This window comes from Protomyctophum parallelum (assembly GCF_964188405.1).
Source record: "Protomyctophum parallelum genome assembly, chromosome: 11".
NCBI lineage: Eukaryota > Metazoa > Chordata > Actinopteri > Myctophiformes > Myctophidae > Protomyctophum > Protomyctophum parallelum.
Genome location: NC_139707.1, coordinates 1,520,804 through 1,540,819, shown reverse-complemented (window position 1 = coordinate 1,540,819; position 20,016 = coordinate 1,520,804). Strand labels below are relative to the sequence as shown.

General features: G+C 43.2%; 2 protein-coding genes across 2 annotated transcripts in view; both read right to left on the bottom strand.

Annotated features, from left to right (window-relative positions):
- LOC310867383 (NLR family CARD domain-containing protein 3-like) overlaps positions 1 to 20,016 on the bottom strand; it is an 86,579-nt gene that overhangs the window by 27,770 nt on the left and 38,793 nt on the right. The gene's annotated exons all lie outside the window — the stretch shown is intronic.
- Positions 3 to 9,135, bottom strand: LOC310866363 (uncharacterized protein; the record flags this gene model as incomplete). Its single annotated transcript, XM_083775972.1, has 7 exons — positions 9,002 to 9,135; positions 7,219 to 7,332; positions 5,749 to 5,862; positions 4,319 to 4,432; positions 3,639 to 3,752; positions 1,411 to 1,524; positions 3 to 78 (listed from the first exon to the last, which is right to left on the bottom strand). Exons 1-7 carry the CDS (start codon positions 9,079 to 9,081, stop codon positions 3 to 5), a joined length of 726 nt encoding a protein of 241 aa, XP_083632098.1. The 5' UTR covers positions 9,082 to 9,135.

Below are 20,016 nucleotides of genomic sequence, written 5' to 3'. Positions count from 1 at the left end.
GATCAACAGGATGTATAGACAATCATATCACGCTTGGCAATTTCATAGTCTAGAAAGTTCTGCTCAAACGTGATTATTCTTAGTTGAAAACAAACAAAAAGCTTATAAAGTTAAACCTAAACATTCAGCTGTAAGCATTGACCACAGCTATTTCAGTTATATAAGTTATTTAAAATGTCAACTTTCTCACCCTCAATTAAAACAAAACTGAAATCATGTTTTTTTACCACCATCCGACCATAATATCCTTTAGCTCCCTGGGTGTGTTAAGTTCTAACATCCACCCCTTTCCTAGAAATCTTGGTTTTATTTTTACTTTTTTCTAAATTTTTATCCCACGATTTTCACCCAGTGTCAATTATCTAATGTAATCCTGGACACTACACTTCCTCTGCCAACCTGGGAGAGCAACGGACTGACCTCATGCTTCCTTCTATGCATGAGTAGTCCAAGCTGCTTCTTTTCACCTGACAGGGGAGAGTTTCCCCGGTCGGACAGAGCGTGGAAAGACCACGTTATTCCGACAAGTTCCTTTCCTCTCCATCAGGCCCCCCTGGCTGGCCAGGGGGAGGTAGTTTAGAGACCAGGATTACTGCATGTTTTTTGTGAGGGTACCTACCCTAGGGGACACGGGGAGAACATGTGAGGGTACCTATCCTAGGGGACATGGGGGGAACATGTGAAGGTACCTACCCTAGGGGACACGGGGAGAACATGTGAAGGTACCTACCCTATAGGGACACGGGGAGAACATGTGAGGGTACCTACCCTAGGGGACACGGGGAGAACATGTGAGGGTACCTACCCTAGGGGACATGGGGAGAACATGTGAGGGTACCTACCCTAGGGGACACGGAGAGAACATACAAACTCCACACAGAAAGGCCCTTTCGCCAACCACGCCTCGGGTATGGGCTCTGATGACGCAGAGGAGAGAACACACCCCCAGCGCCCAAAGCGGGAATCGAACCCAGGACCTTCTAGCTGTGAGGCGACAACACTACCGGCTGTACCACTGTCCCCCCTCTTGGTTTTATTTTTGATAAAGATTTTTAATTTAACAAACAAATCAGCTCGGTCGTTAAAACTCTCTCCTTCCAATCATCGCCACGGTCAAATCCTACCTCCCCCTAAAAACAGCTGGAGATGGTTATCCATGCTTTGATTTAATCAATTATAGATTATTGCAACTCTTTGTATATTGGCATCGACCAGGCGTCACTCAGGCGTTTACAGCTAGTGCAGAACACAGCTGTCCGCCTTCTCACCGGCACTATGAAACGTGAACACATTACTCCATGTCTGTCCCTCCCCATTAGATCTGCTCAGATAGATGCTTTAGAATTAAAGTTTGATTTGATTTGACTTGGAGTACACAATTCAGACACCAGATGGAGTTCATGTTTCAACCTTTGATCAGTAGAGTGGTGTCCATCTTTGAAGTCAATAAGTCCATGCATGGACGAGTCACTCTTCATGGAGACACAGCTGGGTACAGGAGAGACTGCTCTGTGATGATCAACCCTGTTACAAAGAGAGGATCAACAGGATTTATAGACAATCATATCAGGCTTGGGAATTTCATAGTCTAGGAAGTTCTGCTCAAACGTGATTATTCTTAGTTGAAAACAAACAAAAAGCTTATGAAGTTAAACCTAAAACATTCAGCTGTAAACATTGACCACAGCCATTTCAGTTATACAAGTTATTTAAAATGTCAACTTTCTCACCCTAAATGAAAACAAAACTGAAATCATATGTTTTTTTACCACCATCCGACCATAATATCCTTTAGCTCCCTGGGTGTGTTAAGTTCTAACATCCACCCATTTCCTAGAAATCTTGGTTTTATTTTTACTTTTTTCAAAAAATTTATCCCACGATTTTCACCCGGTGTCAATTATCTAATGTAATCCTGGGCACTACACTTCCTCTGCCAACCTGGGAGAGCAACGGACTGACCTCATGCTTCCTTCTATGCATGAGGAGTCCAAGCTGCTTCTTTTCACCTGACAGGGGAGAGTTTCCCCGGTCGGACAGAGCGTGGAAAGACCACGTTATTCCGACAAGTTCCTTTCCTCTCCATCAGGCCCCCCTGGCTGGCCAGGGGGAGGTAGTTTAGAGACCAGGATTACTGCATGTCTTTTGTGAGGGTACCTACCCTAGGGGACACGGGGAGAACATGTGAGGGTACCTACCCTAGGGGACACGGGGAGAACATGTGAGGGTACCTACCCTAGGGGACACGGGGAGAACATGTGAGGGTACCTACCCTAGGGGACACGGGGAGAACATGTGAGGGTACCTACCCTAGGGGACACGGGGAGAACATGTGAGGGTACCTTCCCTAGGGGACACGGGGAGAACATGTGAAGGTACCTACTACCTACCCTAGGGGAAACGGGGAGAACATACAAACTCCACACAGAAAGGCCCTTTCGCCAACCCCGCCTCGGGTATGGGCTCTGATGACGCAGAGGAGAGAACACACCCCCAGCGCCCAAAGCGGGAATCGAACCCAGGACCTTCTAGCTGTGAGGCGACAACACTACCGGCTGTACCACTGTCCCCCCTCTTGGTTTTATTTTTTATAAAGATTTCAAACTTAATAAACAAATCAGCTCCGTCGTTAAAACTCTCTTCTTCCAATCATCGCCACGGTCAAATCCTACCTCCCCCTAAAAACAGCTGGAGATGGTTATCCATGCTTTGATTTCATCAAGAATAGATTATTGCAACTCTTTGTATATTGGCATCGACCAGGCGTCACTCAGGCGTTTACAGCTAGTGCAGAACACAGCTGCCCGCCTTCTCACCGGCACTATAAAACGTGAACACATTACTGCATGTCTGCCCCTCCCCATTAGATCTGCTCAGATAGATGCTTTAGAAATAAAGTTTGATTTGATTTGACTTGGAGTACACAATTCAGACACCAGATGGAGTTCATGTTCCAACCTTTGATCAGTAGAGTGGTGTCCATCTTTGAAGTCAATAAGTCCATGCATGGACGAGTCACTCTTCATGGAGACACAGCTGGGTACAGTAGAGACTGCTCTGTGATGATCAACCCTGTTACAAAGAGAGGATCAACAGGATTTATAGACAATCATATCAGGCTTGGCAATTTCATAGTCTAGGAAGTTCTACTCAAACGTGATTAGTCTTAGTTGAAAACAAACAAAAAGCTTATGAAGTTAAACCTAAAACATTCAGCTGTAAACATTGACCACAGCTATTTCAGTTATACAAGTTATTTAAAATGTCAACTTTCTCACCCTAAATGAAAACAAAACTGAAATCATATGTTTTTTTACCACCATCCGACCATAATATCCTTTAGCTCCCTGGGTGTGTTAAGTTCTAACATCCACCCCTTTCCTAGAAATCTTGGTTTTATTTTTACTTTTTTCTAAATTTTTATCCCACGATTTTGCAACGCATTTTTTCACCCGGTGTCAATTATCTAATGTAATCCTGGACACTACACTTCCTCTGCTAACCTGGGAGAGCAACGGACTGACCTCATGCTTCCTTCTATGCATGAGGAGTCTAAGCTGCTTCTTTTCACCTGACAGGCTGTTGGTTGTGAAGGAGTTCATGTTTCAATCACCCGTCTGGTCAATTCAAATTCAAACCTTTGATCAGTAGAGTGGTGTCCATCTTTGAAGTCAATAAGTCCATGCATGGACGAGTCACTCTTCATGGAGACACAGCTGGGTACAGGAGAGACTGCTCTGTGATGATCAACCCTGTTACAAAGAGAGGATCAACAGGATTTATAGACAATCATATCAGGCTTGGCAATTTCATAGTCTAGGAAGTTCTACTCAAACGTGATTAGTCTTAGTTGAAAACAAACAAAAAGCTTATGAAGTTAAACCTAAAACATTCAGCTGTAAACATTGACCACAGCTATTTCAGTTATACAAGTTATTTAAAATGTCAACTTTCTCACCCTAAATGAAAACAAAACTGAAATCATATGTTTTTTTACCACCATCCGACCATAATATCCTTTAGCTCCCTGGGTGTGTTAAGTTCTAACATCCACCCCTTTCCTAGAAATCTTGGTTTTATTTTTACTTTTTTCTAAATTTTTATCCCACGATTTTGCAACGCATTTTTTCACCCGGTGTCAATTATCTAATGTAATCCTGGACACTACACTTCCTCTGCTAACCTGGGAGAGCAACGGACTGACCTCATGCTTCCTTCTATGCATGAGGAGTCTAAGCTGCTTCTTTTCACCTGACAGGCTGTTGGTTGTGAAGGAGTTCATGTTTCAATCACCCGTCTGGTCAATTCAAATTCAAACCTTTGATCAGTAGAGTGGTGTCCATCTTTGAAGTCAATAAGTCCATGCATGGACGAGTCACTCTTCATGGAGACACAGCTGGGTACAGGAGAGACTGCTCTGTGATGATCAACCCTGTTACAAAGAGAGGATCAACAGGATTTATAGACAATCATATCAGGCTTGGCAATTTCATAGTCTAGGAAGTTCTACTCAAACGTGATTATTCTTAGTTGAAAAAAAAAGCTTATAAAGTTAAACCTAAAACATTCAGCTGTAAACATTGACCACAGCTATTTCAGTTATATAAGTTATTTAAAATGTCAACTTTCTCACCCTCAATGAAAAAAACCCTGAAATAATGTTTTTTTACCACCATCCGACCATAATATCCTTTAGCTCCCTGGGTGTGTTAAGTTCTAACATCCACCCATTTCCTAGAAATCTTGGTTTTATTTTTTTTACTTTTTTCTAAAATGTTATCCCACGATTTTCACCCGGTGTCAATTATCTAATGTAATCCTGGGCACTACACTTCTTCTGCCAACCTGGAAGAGCAACGGACTGACCTCATGCTTCCTTCTATGCATGAGGAGTCCAAGCTACTTCTTTTCACCTGACAGGGGAGAGTTTCCCCGGTCGGACATAGAGCGTGGAAAGAACACGTTATTCCGACAAGTTCCTTTCCTCTCCATCAGGCCCCCCTGGCTGGCCAGGGGGAGGTAGTTTAGAGACCAGGATTACTGCATGTTTTTTGTGAGGGTACCTACCTACCCTAGGGGACACGGGGAGAACATGTGAGGGTACCTACCCTAGGGGACACGGGGAGAACATGTGAGGGTACCTACCCTAGGGGACACGGGGAGAACATGTGAGGGTACCTACACTAGGGGAAACGGAGAGAACATACAAACTCCACACAGAAAGGCCCTTTCGCCAACCCCGCCTCGGGTATGGGCTCTGATGACGCAGAGGAGAGAACACGCCCCCAGCGCCCAAAGCGGGAATCGAACCCAGGACCTTCTAGCTGTGAGGCAACAACACTACTGACTGTGCCACTGTCCCCCCTCTTGGTTTTATTTTTGATACATTTTAAACTTAATAAACAAATCAGCTCCGTCGTTAAAACTCTCTTCTTCCAATCATCGCCACGGTCAAATCCTACCTCCCCCTAAAAACAGCTGGAGATGGTTATCCATGCTTTGATTTCACCAAGAATAGAGTATTGCAACTCTTTGTATATTGGCATCGACCAGGCATCACTCAGCCGTTTACAGCTAGTGCAGAACACAGCTGCCCGCCTTCTCACCGGCACTATAAAACGTGAACACATTACTCCATGTCTGCCCCTCCCCATTAGATCTGCTCAGATAGATGCTTTAGAAATAAAGTTTGATTTGATTTGACTTGGAGTACACAATTCAGACACCAGATGGAGTTCATGTTTCAACCTTTGATCAGTAGAGTGGTGTCCATCTTTGAAGTCAATAAGTCCATGCATGGACGAGTCACTCTTCATGGAGACACAGCTGGGTACAGGAGAGACTGCTCTGTGATGATCAACCCTGTTACAAAGAGAGGATCAACAGGATTTATAGACAATCATATCAGGCTTGGCAATTTCATAGTCTAGGAAGTTCTACTCAAACGTGATTATTCTTAGTTGAAAACAAACAAAAAGCTTATGAAGTTAAACCTAAAACATTCAGCTGTAAACATTGACCACAGCTATTTCAGTTATACAAGTTATTTAAAATGTCAACTTTCTCACCCTAAATGAAAACAAAACTGAAATCATATGTTTTTTTACCACCATCCGACCATAATATCCTTTAGCTCCCTGGGTGTGTTAAGTTCTAACATCCACCCATTTCCTAGAAATCTTGGTTTTATTTATACTTTTTTTTTTTTAATGTATCCCACGATTTTCACCCGGTGTCATTTATCTAATGTAATCCTGGGCACTACACTTCCTCTGCCAACCTGGGAGAGCAACGGACTGACCTCATGCTTCCTTCTATGCATGAGGAGTCCAAGCTACTTCTTTTCACTTGACAGGGGAGAGTTTCCCCGGTCGGACATAGAGCGTGGAAAGAACACGTTATTCGGACAAGTTCCTTTCCTCTCCATCAGGCCCCCCTGGCTGGCCAGGGGGAGGTAGTTTAGAGACCAGGATTACTGCATGTTTTTTGTGAGGGTACCTACCCTACGGGACACGGGGAGAACATGTGAGGGTACCTATCCTATAGGGACACAGGGAGAACATGTGAGGGTACCTACCCTAGGGGACACGGGGAGAACATGTGAGGGTACCTACCCTAGGGGACACGGGGAGAACATGTGAGGGTACCTACCTTAGGGGAAACGGAGAGAACATACAAACTCCACACAGAAAGGCCCTTTCGCCAACCCCGCCTCGGGGATGGGCTCTGATGACGCAGAGGAGAGAACACGCCCCCAGCGCCCAAAGCTGGAATCAAACCCAGGACCTTCTAGCTGTGAGGCGACAACACTACCGGCTGTACCACTCTCCCCCCTCTTGGTTTTATTTTTTATAAAGATTTCAAACTTAATAAACAAATCAGCTCCGTCGTTAAAACTCTCTTCTTCCAATCATCGCCACGGTCAAATCCTACCTCCCCTAAAAACAGCTGGAGATGGTTATCCATGCTTTGATTTCATCAAGAATAGAGTATTGCAACTCTTTGTATATTGGCATCGACCAGGCGTCACTCAGGCGTTTACAGCTAGTGCAGAACACAGCTGCCCGCCTTCTCACCGGCACTATAAAACGTGAACACATTACTCCATGTCTGCCCCTCCCCATTAGATCTGCTCAGATAGATTCTTTAGAAATAAAGTTTGATTTGATTTGACTTGGAGTACACAATTCAGACACCAGATGGAGTTCATGTTTCAACCTTTGATCAGTAGAGTGGTGTCCATCTTTGAAGTCAATAAGTCCATGCATGGACGAGTCACTCTTCATGGAGACACAGCTGGGTACAGGAGAGACTGCTCTGTGATGATCAACCCTGTTACAAAGAGAGGATCAACAAGATTTTTTTTTTATCTTATTTATAAATAAGAGAAAGTAAAAGATGAGTGTATATATATTTTTAATTTGCAGCTTTTTGTTTTAGGAATTTAGCTGTTTTTGACAGGGGGGCGGGGGCATTCAAGCATGGGGCTAAATATGTATTTCTTTAAAATAATATATAGCGATCTCTTTTTTTATTATTTACTATAGTCCTACTAGACCCCAAGAAATTACATATGGCCACAGAAGATTACAGGATCTAGTGAATGTGTCAAACTGACATATTGAGCCTATACACACATTGAGCTTCCCCTTCAGTAGATCCTGTGATCTTTTGTGGCCAGATGCAATTTATTATATCAATAATACATATAAATAAATATAAATATAAATAATAAAAAAATAAATTGCTATACAATTTTGTAAAAGAAAATACATATTTAGCCCCATGCAGCAAAGAAAAAGAAAAAAAATTAACACTCATCTTTTACTTTCTCTAATAAAACATCAACCTTGATTGAAAAAAAAAACAATAGTTGTCCTTTAAGTTTTAATATTGCCAGCTAAATAAAAAAATAATCCATTATTATTATTTGGATATGCACAACAACATTACAATTTAAAACGGTTAAAATCATAATTATGTAACGTTGTTTTATGAGCAAACTTTTTTTTAAGAGTCGGAGTCAGTGTAAGCTTGTAAATCTATTTACATCCATCACTCGTCTGTCCTCCTGACAACTTTTTCATCATTTTGACGAGCAACACCGCTGCACGATGGAGTAGATTAATGATGCTTCAGTGTATTTTGCAGGAACAGAGATAGATTAATTGTGCTTCAGTGTATTTTGCAGGAGCAGAGCGGTGCGTCTGCCATAAGGAACAGAGCGGTGTGTCTGCCATAAGGAGCAGAGCGGTGTGTCTGCCATAAGGAACAGAGCGGTGCGTCTGCCATAAGGAACAGAGCGGTGTGTCTGCCATAAGGAACAGAGCAGTGCGTCTGCCATAAGGAACAGAGCGGTGCGTCTGCGATAAGGAACAGAGCGGTGTGTCTGCCATAAGGAACAGAGCAGTGCGTCTGCCATAAGGAACAGAGCGGTGCGTCTGCCATAAGGAACAGAGAGGTGCGTCTGCCATAAGGAACAGAGCGGTGCGTCTGCCATAAGGAACAGAGCGGTGCGTCTGCCATAAGGAACAGAGCGGTGTGTCTGCCATAAGGAACAGAGCGGTGCGTCTGCCATAAGGAACAGAGCGGTGCGTCTGCCATAAGGAACAGAGCGGTGCGTCTGCGATAAGGAACAGAGCGGTGTGTCTGCCATAAGGAACAGAGCGGTGCGTCTGCCATAAGGAACAGAGCGGTGCGTCTGCCATAAGGAACAGAGCGGTGCGTCTGCCATAAGGAACAGAGCGGTGTGTCTGCCATAAGGAACAGAGCGGTGCGTCTGCCATAAGGAACAGAGCGGTGTGTCTGCCATAAGGAACAGAGCGGTGCGTCTGCGATAAGGAACAGAGCGGTGCGTCTGCCATAAGGAACAGAGCGGTGCGTCTGCCATAAGGAACAGAGCGGTGCGTCTGCCATAAGGTGGTTGAAAGCAGCGTCGCGCTACATCGGTAACGACGCGCACGCATCTGTAAACACGCAGGAGAAATGAGTCAATTCAAACCTTTCATCGGTCGGGTCGTCTCCGTCACTAGAGACCAACGATGACGCGCCAGAAGCAGAACTCCCACTCATTTTCTCCATAGAGATATTGTATTATCAGCTACAGTAAAATGTCGTAACAATCCAGTATTTAGAAAGAGAACTCGACGTCACCTATCCCAAAGCCCCTCCCCAAACTGCTATGGTCCAATCACAGCTAAGCATAACATGGGTTAGACAAACCTCTCCACCAATAGTTTTCCTATATGATAAAACATCGTTTTAAAACATAAATGCCACGCACATATTTTTCCAGTGCACACAGTATGGCAGGCCTTGTTGTTGTATTTGGAAGAGATTTTGAAGGTCTGGTTCCAAAAATGAACCAGTATATTTAATGTGTAAAATCCATGATATTTACATGTGAATGAATGACCCTGGCTGGACAGTGTCCAAGTGGGAGTGTGTAAGTGGGAGAGCCCGGGTCTTAGCTATAGGTCAATTAAAAAACGTATTTTTTTGGGGGGTTTCCGATTCTTGAATGGGAATGGAATCAAAATGTGTTATGAGTTAATTCATCAGGTCGCTGGTTGGCTTGATTCCAGCCTTCAAACTCTTAATATAAGGATGTTTTTAAATGTTCTATCCATCTATCCATCTATGAAGCAAAATGAATGGGACATTCTCTTCTGGCTCCATGCAGTGCTGTTGAAAATGATGGCGGCTTATCTCCTGATGACTCCTGGTAGAAAAGAGAGGATGAACAATATTTAGTGAATCATTATAATCCATGTTGAATCTACAGCCACTGGTCACACATCTCTTACATTATAGCACTCTGAATTTAAAACACATTAAACTAGAAAGGTCTCTGCTAGGCCAGGTTGTTGGGGGCACAAAGTCTGGAAGGCACTTAACCCATTTAGGCCTGACGTCGAAATTAAAAAAAATTTTTTTTTAAACCTCATGTTTCTGTATCAGTGGTTCTCAATATTTAATGTCAAGGACCCCAGAAACTATATGCATTTGGCCACCGACCCCCATCTGAAAATATGTAGTTCCAGGGACCCCCCCCCCCTCCCCCCAGAAGCAAAGATTTGAGTTAAAAACAGAAAAAGAAATATTCCAAATTTGCGTCACATTTTCACGACTTTTCAAAAATATCTAAAATAGCCGCACAGACATTTGGAGCATTGTCAGGTTGGTCGGTGACAGTTAACATCACACAACTTAGCTCACCATAGTGAATACGGCGCCATCTTTAACTTTTAATTATAGTTGAGGTATCCTAGACTTTAGAATTTGTAATTCCAGTAATATAGTGTCACAACAGACCAGTAGTGCAATAGCATATCCTTACTGCAGGGGTTCTCAACGTTTTTGGCTGGGGAGGGGACCCCCCCTGGCTCTGGGGACCCCCTCTGGCTCTGGGGACCCCCTCTGGCTCTGGGGACCCCCACTGGGGACCCCCTCTGGCTCTGGGGACCCCCACTGGGGACCCCCTCTGGCTCTGGGGACCCCCACTGGGGACCCCCGGAAATACATGGCCATAACTTGCGACCCCTGCCCCGCCCCCTCCCCACAATTTACAATTTTACAATTTAGGCATTTAGCAGACGCTCTTAATCCAGAGCGACTTACATTAAGCAAGAACAAAAAAGCATGGGGATACATCACATAAAAACATTTATCAAGAAACATGCGTAAGCTAAGAAAGTAACAGTGGAATATCTATATAATGAAGCTATACATATAAACTATACATCTATACTACTATGCTATACATATGTACTATGGCGTGCTATGACCACATACAATGCAATTATAGTGCTGTCTACATAACATGCTATAAGTCTGTATCAAATGCTATCTAAGTCTACAGAAATGCTATCTAAGGGGGTGGGGTAAGTGCTATGGGCCATGATGGAGTCTGAAAAGGTGGGTTTTCAGACTACGGCGGAAGATTGGGAGTGATGCTGCAGTTCTGACTGCAATGGGAAGTGCATTCCACAGTTTTGGAGCCAGAAGGGAGAAGAGTTTGGGACGTGTGGAGCGTTGTCCCGGCGTTTTTAGTGAGGGTACTTCCAGCTTCCCTGCGTTGGCTGATCTGAGTGCGCGGGAGGGTTTGTAGGGTTCGATCATACTTGTAAGATATGGGGGAGCCATACCTTTGGTTGCTTTGAATGCCAGCATCAGAGTTTTGTATTCTGTGCGGGCAGCGACCGGGAGCCAGTGGAGGGACTGCATAAATAACCTTAATAATAGAGAAAATATATCATAAATGAATACTGAAAACAGATATAATCATTAAGGAAAGTTTATGCATGTACCGTGTGTACTATGTAAACTCTTCATTTCCATTTTCCAGCCATTCAGTTGCAAAAGAAAACAAACAAAAACATTATTTATTTTCTTAGGTTTTTAAATCATTTGGGGACCCCTTTACTGGATGATGTCATTGCATTGCACATGGTGGCAGAGTGTTGTGACTCTGTTATTTATTTATATGAAACGTCTGACCACTTGGGTGCGCACTTGAGTCAATTCAATTCAAAGGAGCTTTATTGGCATGAGAAAACAAACGTTTACATTGCCAAAGCAAGTGTCACAGCATTCCATTTTGCTTTGGTTTTTGGTGGTCTCTTTCCAGTATGCCAGGTAGATTTATTTTTCTTATAATCTGGTTATAAATCCAATGAATTAGTATTTTTTATAATTTTTGTCTGCCTACCAATAATAAACTATGACATTTATCAGTAGGCCTAGCCTACTGCTCACTGTATATATTTATTTTCCCTTTTTACCTCCTATGATTTATTTTTGACTATATAGTTGTGTATATCCGTACGTCTCTAAATGTTTTGATGTTAAAACAAAAAACATGCAGTAATCCTGGTCTCTAAACTGCCGACCCCTGGCCAGCCTGATGGAGGGGAAAGGAACTGGTTGGAATAACGTGTTCCTTCCACGCGCTACGTCCAACCAGGGAAACGCCCCCCTGTCAGGTGTAAAGGAGCAACTTGGACACTCGGGCATGAAGGAAGCATGAGTTCAAGTCCGTTGCTCTCCCCTTGTCCCCCATATATGGGGACTAGGTTGGTCTCCCCATGTCCCCCATATATGGGGACTAGGTTGGTCTCCCCTTGTCCCCCATATATGGGGACTAGGTTGCTCTCCCCTTGTCCCCCATATATGGGGACTAGGTTGGTCTCCCCTTGTCCCCCATATATGGGGACTAGGTTGGTCTCCCCTTGTCCCCCATATATGGGGACTAGGTTGCTCTCCCCATGTCCCCCATATATGGGGACTAGGTTGCTCTCCCCATGTCCCCCATATATGGGGACTAGGTTGCTCTCCCCATGTCCCCCATATATGGGGACTAGGTTGCTCTCCCCATGTCCCCCATATATGGGGACTAGGTTGGCGGAGGGTGTGTAGAGCCCAAGATCACATTAGATAATTGACACGGGTGAAAAATGGGTTACAAAATCGTGGGATAAAGATATATATAAAAAAAAACACGACCGGATTAAGGTTGGTGAGGGGTGTGTTAAGACGACCGGATTAAGGTTGGTGAGGGGTGTGTTAAGACGACCGGATTAAGGTTGGTGAGGGGTGTGTTAAGACGACCGGATTAAGGTTGGTGAGGGGTGTGTTAAGACGACCGGATTAAGGTTGGTGAGGGGTGTGTTAAAACGACCGGATTAAGGTTGGTGAGGGGTGCGTTAAAACGACCGGATTGAGGTTGGTGAGGGGTGCGTTAAAACGACCGGATTAAGGTTGGTGAGGGGTGCGTTAAAACGACCGGATTAAGGTTGGTGAGGGGTCCGTTAAAACGACCGGATTAAGGTTGGTGAGGGGTGTGTTAAAACGACCGGATTAAGGTTGGTGAGGGGTGCGTTAAAACGACCGGATTAAGGTTGGTGAGGGGTGTGTTAAGACGACCGGATTAAGGTTGGTGAGGGGTGTGTTAAGACGACCGGATTAAGGTTGGTGAGGGGTGCGTTAAAACGACCGGATTGAGGTTGGTGAGGGGTGCGTTAAAACGACCGGATTAAGGTTGGTGAGGGGTGCGTTAAAACGACCGGATTAAGGTTGGTGAGGGGTCCGTTAAAACGACCGGATTAAGGTTGGTGAGGGGTGTGTTAAAACGACCGGATTAAGGTTGGTGAGGGGTGCGTTAAAACGACCGGATTAAGGTTGGTGAGGGGTGTGTTAAAACGACCGGATTAAGGTTGGTGAGGGGTGTGTTAAGACGACCAGATAAAGGTTGGTGAGGGGTGAGTTAAAACGACCAGATTAAGGTTGGTGAGGGGTGCGTTAAAACGACCGGATTAAGGTTGGTGAGGGGTGCGTTAAAACGACCGGATTAAGGTTGGTGAGGGGTGCGTTAAAACGACCGGATTAAGGTTGGTGAGGGGTGTGTTAAGGGTTGGGAGAGGGTTAAGATTAGGTTTAGGTGTGCTGCCCCGTGGGAGGTTAGGGTTAGGGGGAGGGTTTGAGATTGGTTGTATGACTGGTCTAACCAATGACCAATTAATGGTTTCATTTTCTCACCACAGGGGACAAAACTCATAAACTCTCATACGCTATAAACAATATAGATCAATTGTAGATCTGCTATTTTCAGCATGAATCCAAGTGTAAAATGACTAATAGTAGATCTCTTGTCCACTAGTCCCTTCCTGACATTTTAGTGTAGTTTTTATTTGTTTTCTTAATGTATATTGAATGTAGACCTACAAGTCATCAAATGTTTGTTTGAATCTTTACCTGTCATGGATCCTGTCCGCCCGGTTCTGTACTGTAGACCACCCTTGGTTCTGGTTCTGTACTGTAGACTTTGACTTTTGAGAGACAGAGAGAGAGAGAGACAGAGACAGACAGAGACAGAGAGAAAGAAAGAGAGAGACAGAGAGAGAGACTATTAGATTATAACTAAAGAAAAGGATAAATACATCACATATTGGAACGAACTCACACAATCACAACACAAACTAGAAACATATTTGGCAGACAGACAGACAGACAGACAGACAGAACGACAGACAGACAGACAGACAGACAGACAGACAGGACAGACCTGGCTGCCCAGAGAGGAGAGGCTGTGCTGTCACTGTGATGACGGAGCTATAGAGACAGAGTTACACTTCTTAACACAATGTAAAAACTACACACTGTGATGACGGAGCTATAGAGACAGAGTTACACTTCTTAACACAATGTAAAAACTACACACTGTGATGACGGAGCTATAGAGACAGAGTTACACTTCTTAACACAATGTAAAAACTACATACTGTAATGACGGAGCTATAGAGAGTTTTCCCCAACATTTAAAACAAATTTCCCAGAATTCCGAAGTATGACAGAAAGGGAGAAATTACCACTCCTTCTGGGGGAACAGAAAGAATGTGCAGTTTTGGCTGCAAAATATGTCAATTCCTGTCACAAGTATTATTTTTTTCATTTCAGTGATATTATATTATGTTGTCGTTTGTCATATCTGTGATTGTGCTTTGGCAACACTTGTAAAATGTCATGCCAATAAAGCCTATTGAAAATTGAGAGACAGAGAGAGACAGAGACAGACAGAGACAGAGAGAGACAGAGACAGACAGAGACAGAGAAGGAAAGAGAAGAGGTTGTCAAACTGGTTGGTTACCTGGTTCACACAAACAACTGATCATGACACGTCTACACAGAATGTTGATGACAACAAGCCTGAAGCCAAATGACGGCCCTTCATAGCCTGGATCCAGCCCAAAGACCCCGCCCGCTCTCTGAGTGGACCCAAAGACCCCGCCCGCTCTCTGAGTGGACTGCATCTCTTGCTTCAAGAAAGCTACAGTCTGATAATCAGGCCAGGCCCTTCACACATTGAGAACGGTTGTATCTGGTGTGTCTTGTCTTATACTAAGCCCTTCAGAAGAACCATTGTTTGATTGATTGATTGAAATATTTATTAACAGTTTGTAGAATGACAGTACATTTCAAGCACAAACTCAATACAAAGACTGTTAACTGTGAGTGGACGACCCAATTAAGCATTACACTTGTTTACAACAGGGTCCACATTGTTCAATTCATCAAAACATTTAGAGACATACAAATAGACACTTCTATGTAGCTAAAGAACAGAACAGGAATTCATCATATAGGAAGCAAAAAGGGAAAAGATACATATACAGTGAGGGGAAAGGGGGGGGGGTGGGGGGATTCAGATTTCACAGAGGCCAGTTGTATCTGTTGTGTCTTGTCTTACTATGCTAGACCTAGATAGCACAGAGTGAGAAGACTTGCTTTATAGCTAGATATATTCACACTTTGTTGTGTATAGATAATGCTCAATTCAATGACATCTGTCTCTCTGTGCGTCTTACTGTGAGCACAGTTTCAGTTTTCAGCACAGTTTTCACACGGCGTGCGCCAATGCCAGTTGGTACCACAAGGTGGAGCACTGCTCCCTCCCTTACCCATACCCACTTGTGTGTCTATGCTAATTAGACCATATTGTGAGGTCCCTTTTCGTCATGGGCACTACACATTCAATGCATTTTTTCATAGATAATACCCTTCTGGACTTTGGGTTAAAAGCTCTACTCTTAATATCCTGCAGTATTTTGTCACAGGCCAGAAATGTATATAAAAGTATATAACCAAAAAACGAAAATCTTGTGCTGGTGTTTTTGCTTGTAAAATGTGTTATATTGATTTTGGCAACACAAAATCTTTCTCAAATGTCATAAATACATATACCTAACATCTGAAACAAGTACTGGTGCCTTAGTTTACTCATATGTGAATCTAGATCATGAAATGTAGCAAATGTGTTGAAGAAAATGCTTCAACTTAAGTGATTGGCACACAGCACATGAAGCATACACATAGTACATTTAGCCAAAAGCTTATATTTCATACATAAACATTGTCACAACCTACTGTGTAATGAAAGGTAGAAAAGACAAGCAGTGCACATCCGCCCACAAAGGCTACAAATCTATCAAAGTGTTACCACACACCCCTAAATGTGTGTGTGTGTGTGTGTGTGTGTGTGTGTGTGTGTGTGTGTGTGTGTGTGTGTGTGTGTGTGTGTGTGTGTGTGTGTGTGTGTGTGTGTGTGTGTGTGTGTGTGTGTGTGTGTGTGTGTGTGTGTGTGTGTGTGTGTGTGTGTGTGTGTGACCTCAATGGCTGCTAACTAAAACTGTTTTGGCTGTAAAACCAGACGAGCAGGCAAACCGGATGGCAGGGATCACAATTACAACATTTAAGCTGATGATTAATTGTCATACAAATTATTGCTATTGTTTTTGTCACTGAACACAGGACATTATGAATACAAATGTTAAATCTGTTTGGCTTAGGATTTGAAGTTACGCAGGGCAGATGTGACAAATGACCTAAATATATAAGAAATAACTGACACATACCTACTAGGGCCGGGACTAATTGCGATTAATTTAGATTAATAAACTACAGAAAAATTAATCGCGATTAACTACAGATAAATTAATCGCACCTTTTTTTTCACCGCGGAACGTTTCTCACTGGGCGCTTTTCTATAGTACTGGAAATAATAAAAAGTCACCCCATTTTGTGTTGCCTAGAACTGGAGGTCTGACAAAAAACAGTAACAATATGAAGTAAGCTTTGTGCTTTGTGTCACTGAGATGTACTTGTTACTGTTACTATTTTTTCTTCAGACCTCCAGTTCTAGGCAACACAGAATGGGGTGACTTTTAATTATTATTTCCACAACAGGTATATTAATGACAGTAAAATGTTGAAAATGAGTGGTATCCTGTAGTCACTATTCGTTGATTCACTGGGATACCAAAAATCATTTAAAGAAAAGGTTTCTCGCTGTTCTCGGGTTGAATATTGATATGCGATTAAAATGCGATTAATCTAGATTAATTAATCGCAAAGCCTCTGATTAATTAGATTCATTTTTTTAATCGAGTCCCAGCTCTAATACCTACACATGCAGACTTTGTGTCTGTCATGTTTTTGGACCATTACAAACGCGTTGGAATGTTTATCATTATGATTGGGTGTGTCCGGAACCCTGTTGCGAAATGTGAAAACCAGTGAACTTTTGAATTTCTTGACAAACGTGGTGTCTATTTTAAACACATTGAAATGCTCTGATGTATGATTACATCTATCTAGAACACTCTAATATACACATTCCTATTGATACAGATAGGAGTATTAAATAATGAATGCACAACATCTCTGTACGTGCATATACACGTCCATCTAGTAGACGTATCTCGAAAGTCGTTCAACCGACCAACTTCAAACTCGGCGTGTGCGTTGCTGCTGACATTTTTATGTCCGATGTCGGGTTGATTGGATAGAACATGTACGCCCATACATAGGTGTTGGCGTAGCCGCGTAACAGTACAGTACAGTACAGTACAGTACAGTACAGTACAGTACAGTACAGTACAGTACAGTACAGTACAGTACAGTACAGTACAGTACAGTACAGTACTAGTATAGATCTTGTCTAATGCCTTCATTAGAGCTATGGGACTGTTGTCTTTCTGCGCTCGTATGCAATGCAGACCAGCCTCTCCTCTGTTGCGGAAATATAAATAAGTTTTACCTATACTCACCAATACAAAGGAAATATAAATATGTTTTACCTATACTCACCAATACAAAGGCGGCTTGTGTTATTAGAAAGCCTACTTTCCACTCTGAGCTCCCCACCACATGTATAAAATCGTCACTACATTGGCCCCCTTCAGTCTGCATACCAGGTGGACATTGGGTTTGATGATGTCATCTATTCTACATGCTAAACAATGCATTCACACACTTTGACACCCTGGGCAATACATGCTTTTTTTTAACTCCTTCAATGTCTTCAAAACTATCCGGTCACAGCTGCTTGCATAAGCTTGTGTTGATGGGGGGGGGGGGGGGGGGGCATGTTTTGGTGGCATGGATCTAAGATGTAAGAATCTCTGGGGCAGACTGCAGTATGTGAGACTGCAGGGTTGTACATCACAGGCACTCCCCAAGGTCACCTTTCCTGCTCACCCTAGAGACGAATTCAGAAACGGGTCTCATGGTCTCAGCTTACATCCAGATGAAGCCGTTTAGTTTATGGCTGCTCCAGCAGTAGTGACAACATTCCAAAAAACAAACGAACGGAATGTTAAAATATCCACCGCGGGGTCTGAGACCAGAGCCATTGAGTCATTTAAATGCTACTTTAAATGCTTAGTATGACCTTTCACTGCTTCGTCTCAACCATTACTCAATGGCTCTGGTCTCAGACCCTGCGGTGGATATTTTGACATTCCGTTTCTTTTTTGTTTTGTTTTTTAACATTGCTGTTGGAGCAGCCATAAACTAAACAGGTTCATCTCGATGTTCTGGGCATCTTTGTAATGTTAGCGTTAGTAAAAAGCAGTTTAAAGATTAACCTTTGACTTGAGGCAGACTAACATCAGTCACTCTACCGTTCACTGTAGTAGAAGAGGTGCGCCTGGTGAGGGTTTAAACCCTGCAGCTATGTCGAGTCCGCCTACAGGAAATACGTAAGCTGTGACCATGAGACCCGTTTCTGACTACTCTGATGCACTGATGACGTGTTCTTCTCCAATGCTCAGATCTTTTAGCGTATGCAACAGGATGCTGCAAATGGCTGGTGAGGAAGACGCGGGCTCCGTCGTGGGGAGCTCACATGGTGTGGATGGTTTAGGTCAGGGGTTTTCAACCGGTGGTCCGCGGCCCCCTGGTGGTCCGCGGAGGTACTGCTGGTGGTCCGCAGACAGGCGTTCAGAAAAGTTGTATTTTTGCCTTTTTTTCTTTACTTTTTTTTTACCTTTCTAATATATATATAAAACTTATTTGCACTATTTTTACTTGTTTGTGAATAATAAAAATAACTTAAGTCGAATCTAACATTACAATTCAAAAAGTCAAGTGCTCAACGTGTCAAATAAACTAAAAAAAGCTGACGGAGCCATCAGCTGCTGCAGTGGAACAACCATCCTTCTCTTCCACCCAACGCATGCATGCTTACCGTGCTTGCTGCCCAAGGCAAGCACGGTAAGACGTTGCGTTGCCATAATTATTCATCCAATTCATAATAATACGTTTGGGAAAGTCAAATCTCCCTGCCATAGAGTTATAATATCTGCCGCGGATCGATTGAATAGTCTCACATAATACGTGACGTAGGCCTATTCAATGTGCAACTTCTCAGTCTATCGTTGCCGAAAAGGCAGAGCTACAAGCTCACAACGCGATGCAACCAGGTGCAATGTGAGCTGGTAGATTGGCTATTTTTGGTGCGTGACACCGTCGTACGATGATGTATACATTACGCTTTTAAAGTGACGGTACACAATGAACAGTTCCCTCTGTATGTTAGAAAGGTAATGTATAAACCGGTGCAGGTTGTAGGTTGGTTAAAATAAAGAGAAGATTATTAGATTAATAGAATAAGATAAAAATATATATTCTGTTTCTGTGTGTGTGTGTGTGTGTGTGTGTGTGTGTGTGTGTGTGTGTGTGTGTGTGTGTGTGTGTGTGTGTGTGTGTGTGTGTGTGTGTGTGGGGGGGGGTACTAAGGGAGTCCTGCTTAGTACAAGTAAAAAACACTTTTGTTAAACTTTTGATAATAAAATACTTAGTTTTTTTTGTCCAGCTCATGAATGTAGCCTGTGATAGTGTGATTAGTGAGTAACAAGTAAGAAGAAAACAAAAACAATCTTAACCCATGGTGCATGAATGCCCCACCACTATTGTGTCGGGTGGGTCCATCGTAGATCTACGATGAACCCACCCGACACAACAGTGGTGGTCCCCAGGCTGCTGCTAGTCAGAATGGTGGTCCCTGGGTCAAAACCAGTTGAAAACCCCTGGTTTAGGTGCATACAGCGATGAAGATGTACACCATAATGGTGTGTTCTAGATAGATTTAATCATGAATTGGAACATTCCAATGTGTTTCTAATGATTAAAAAAATGCATCGACTTGACTGAAAGTGTCAAAAGTTAAGTTATAACTCG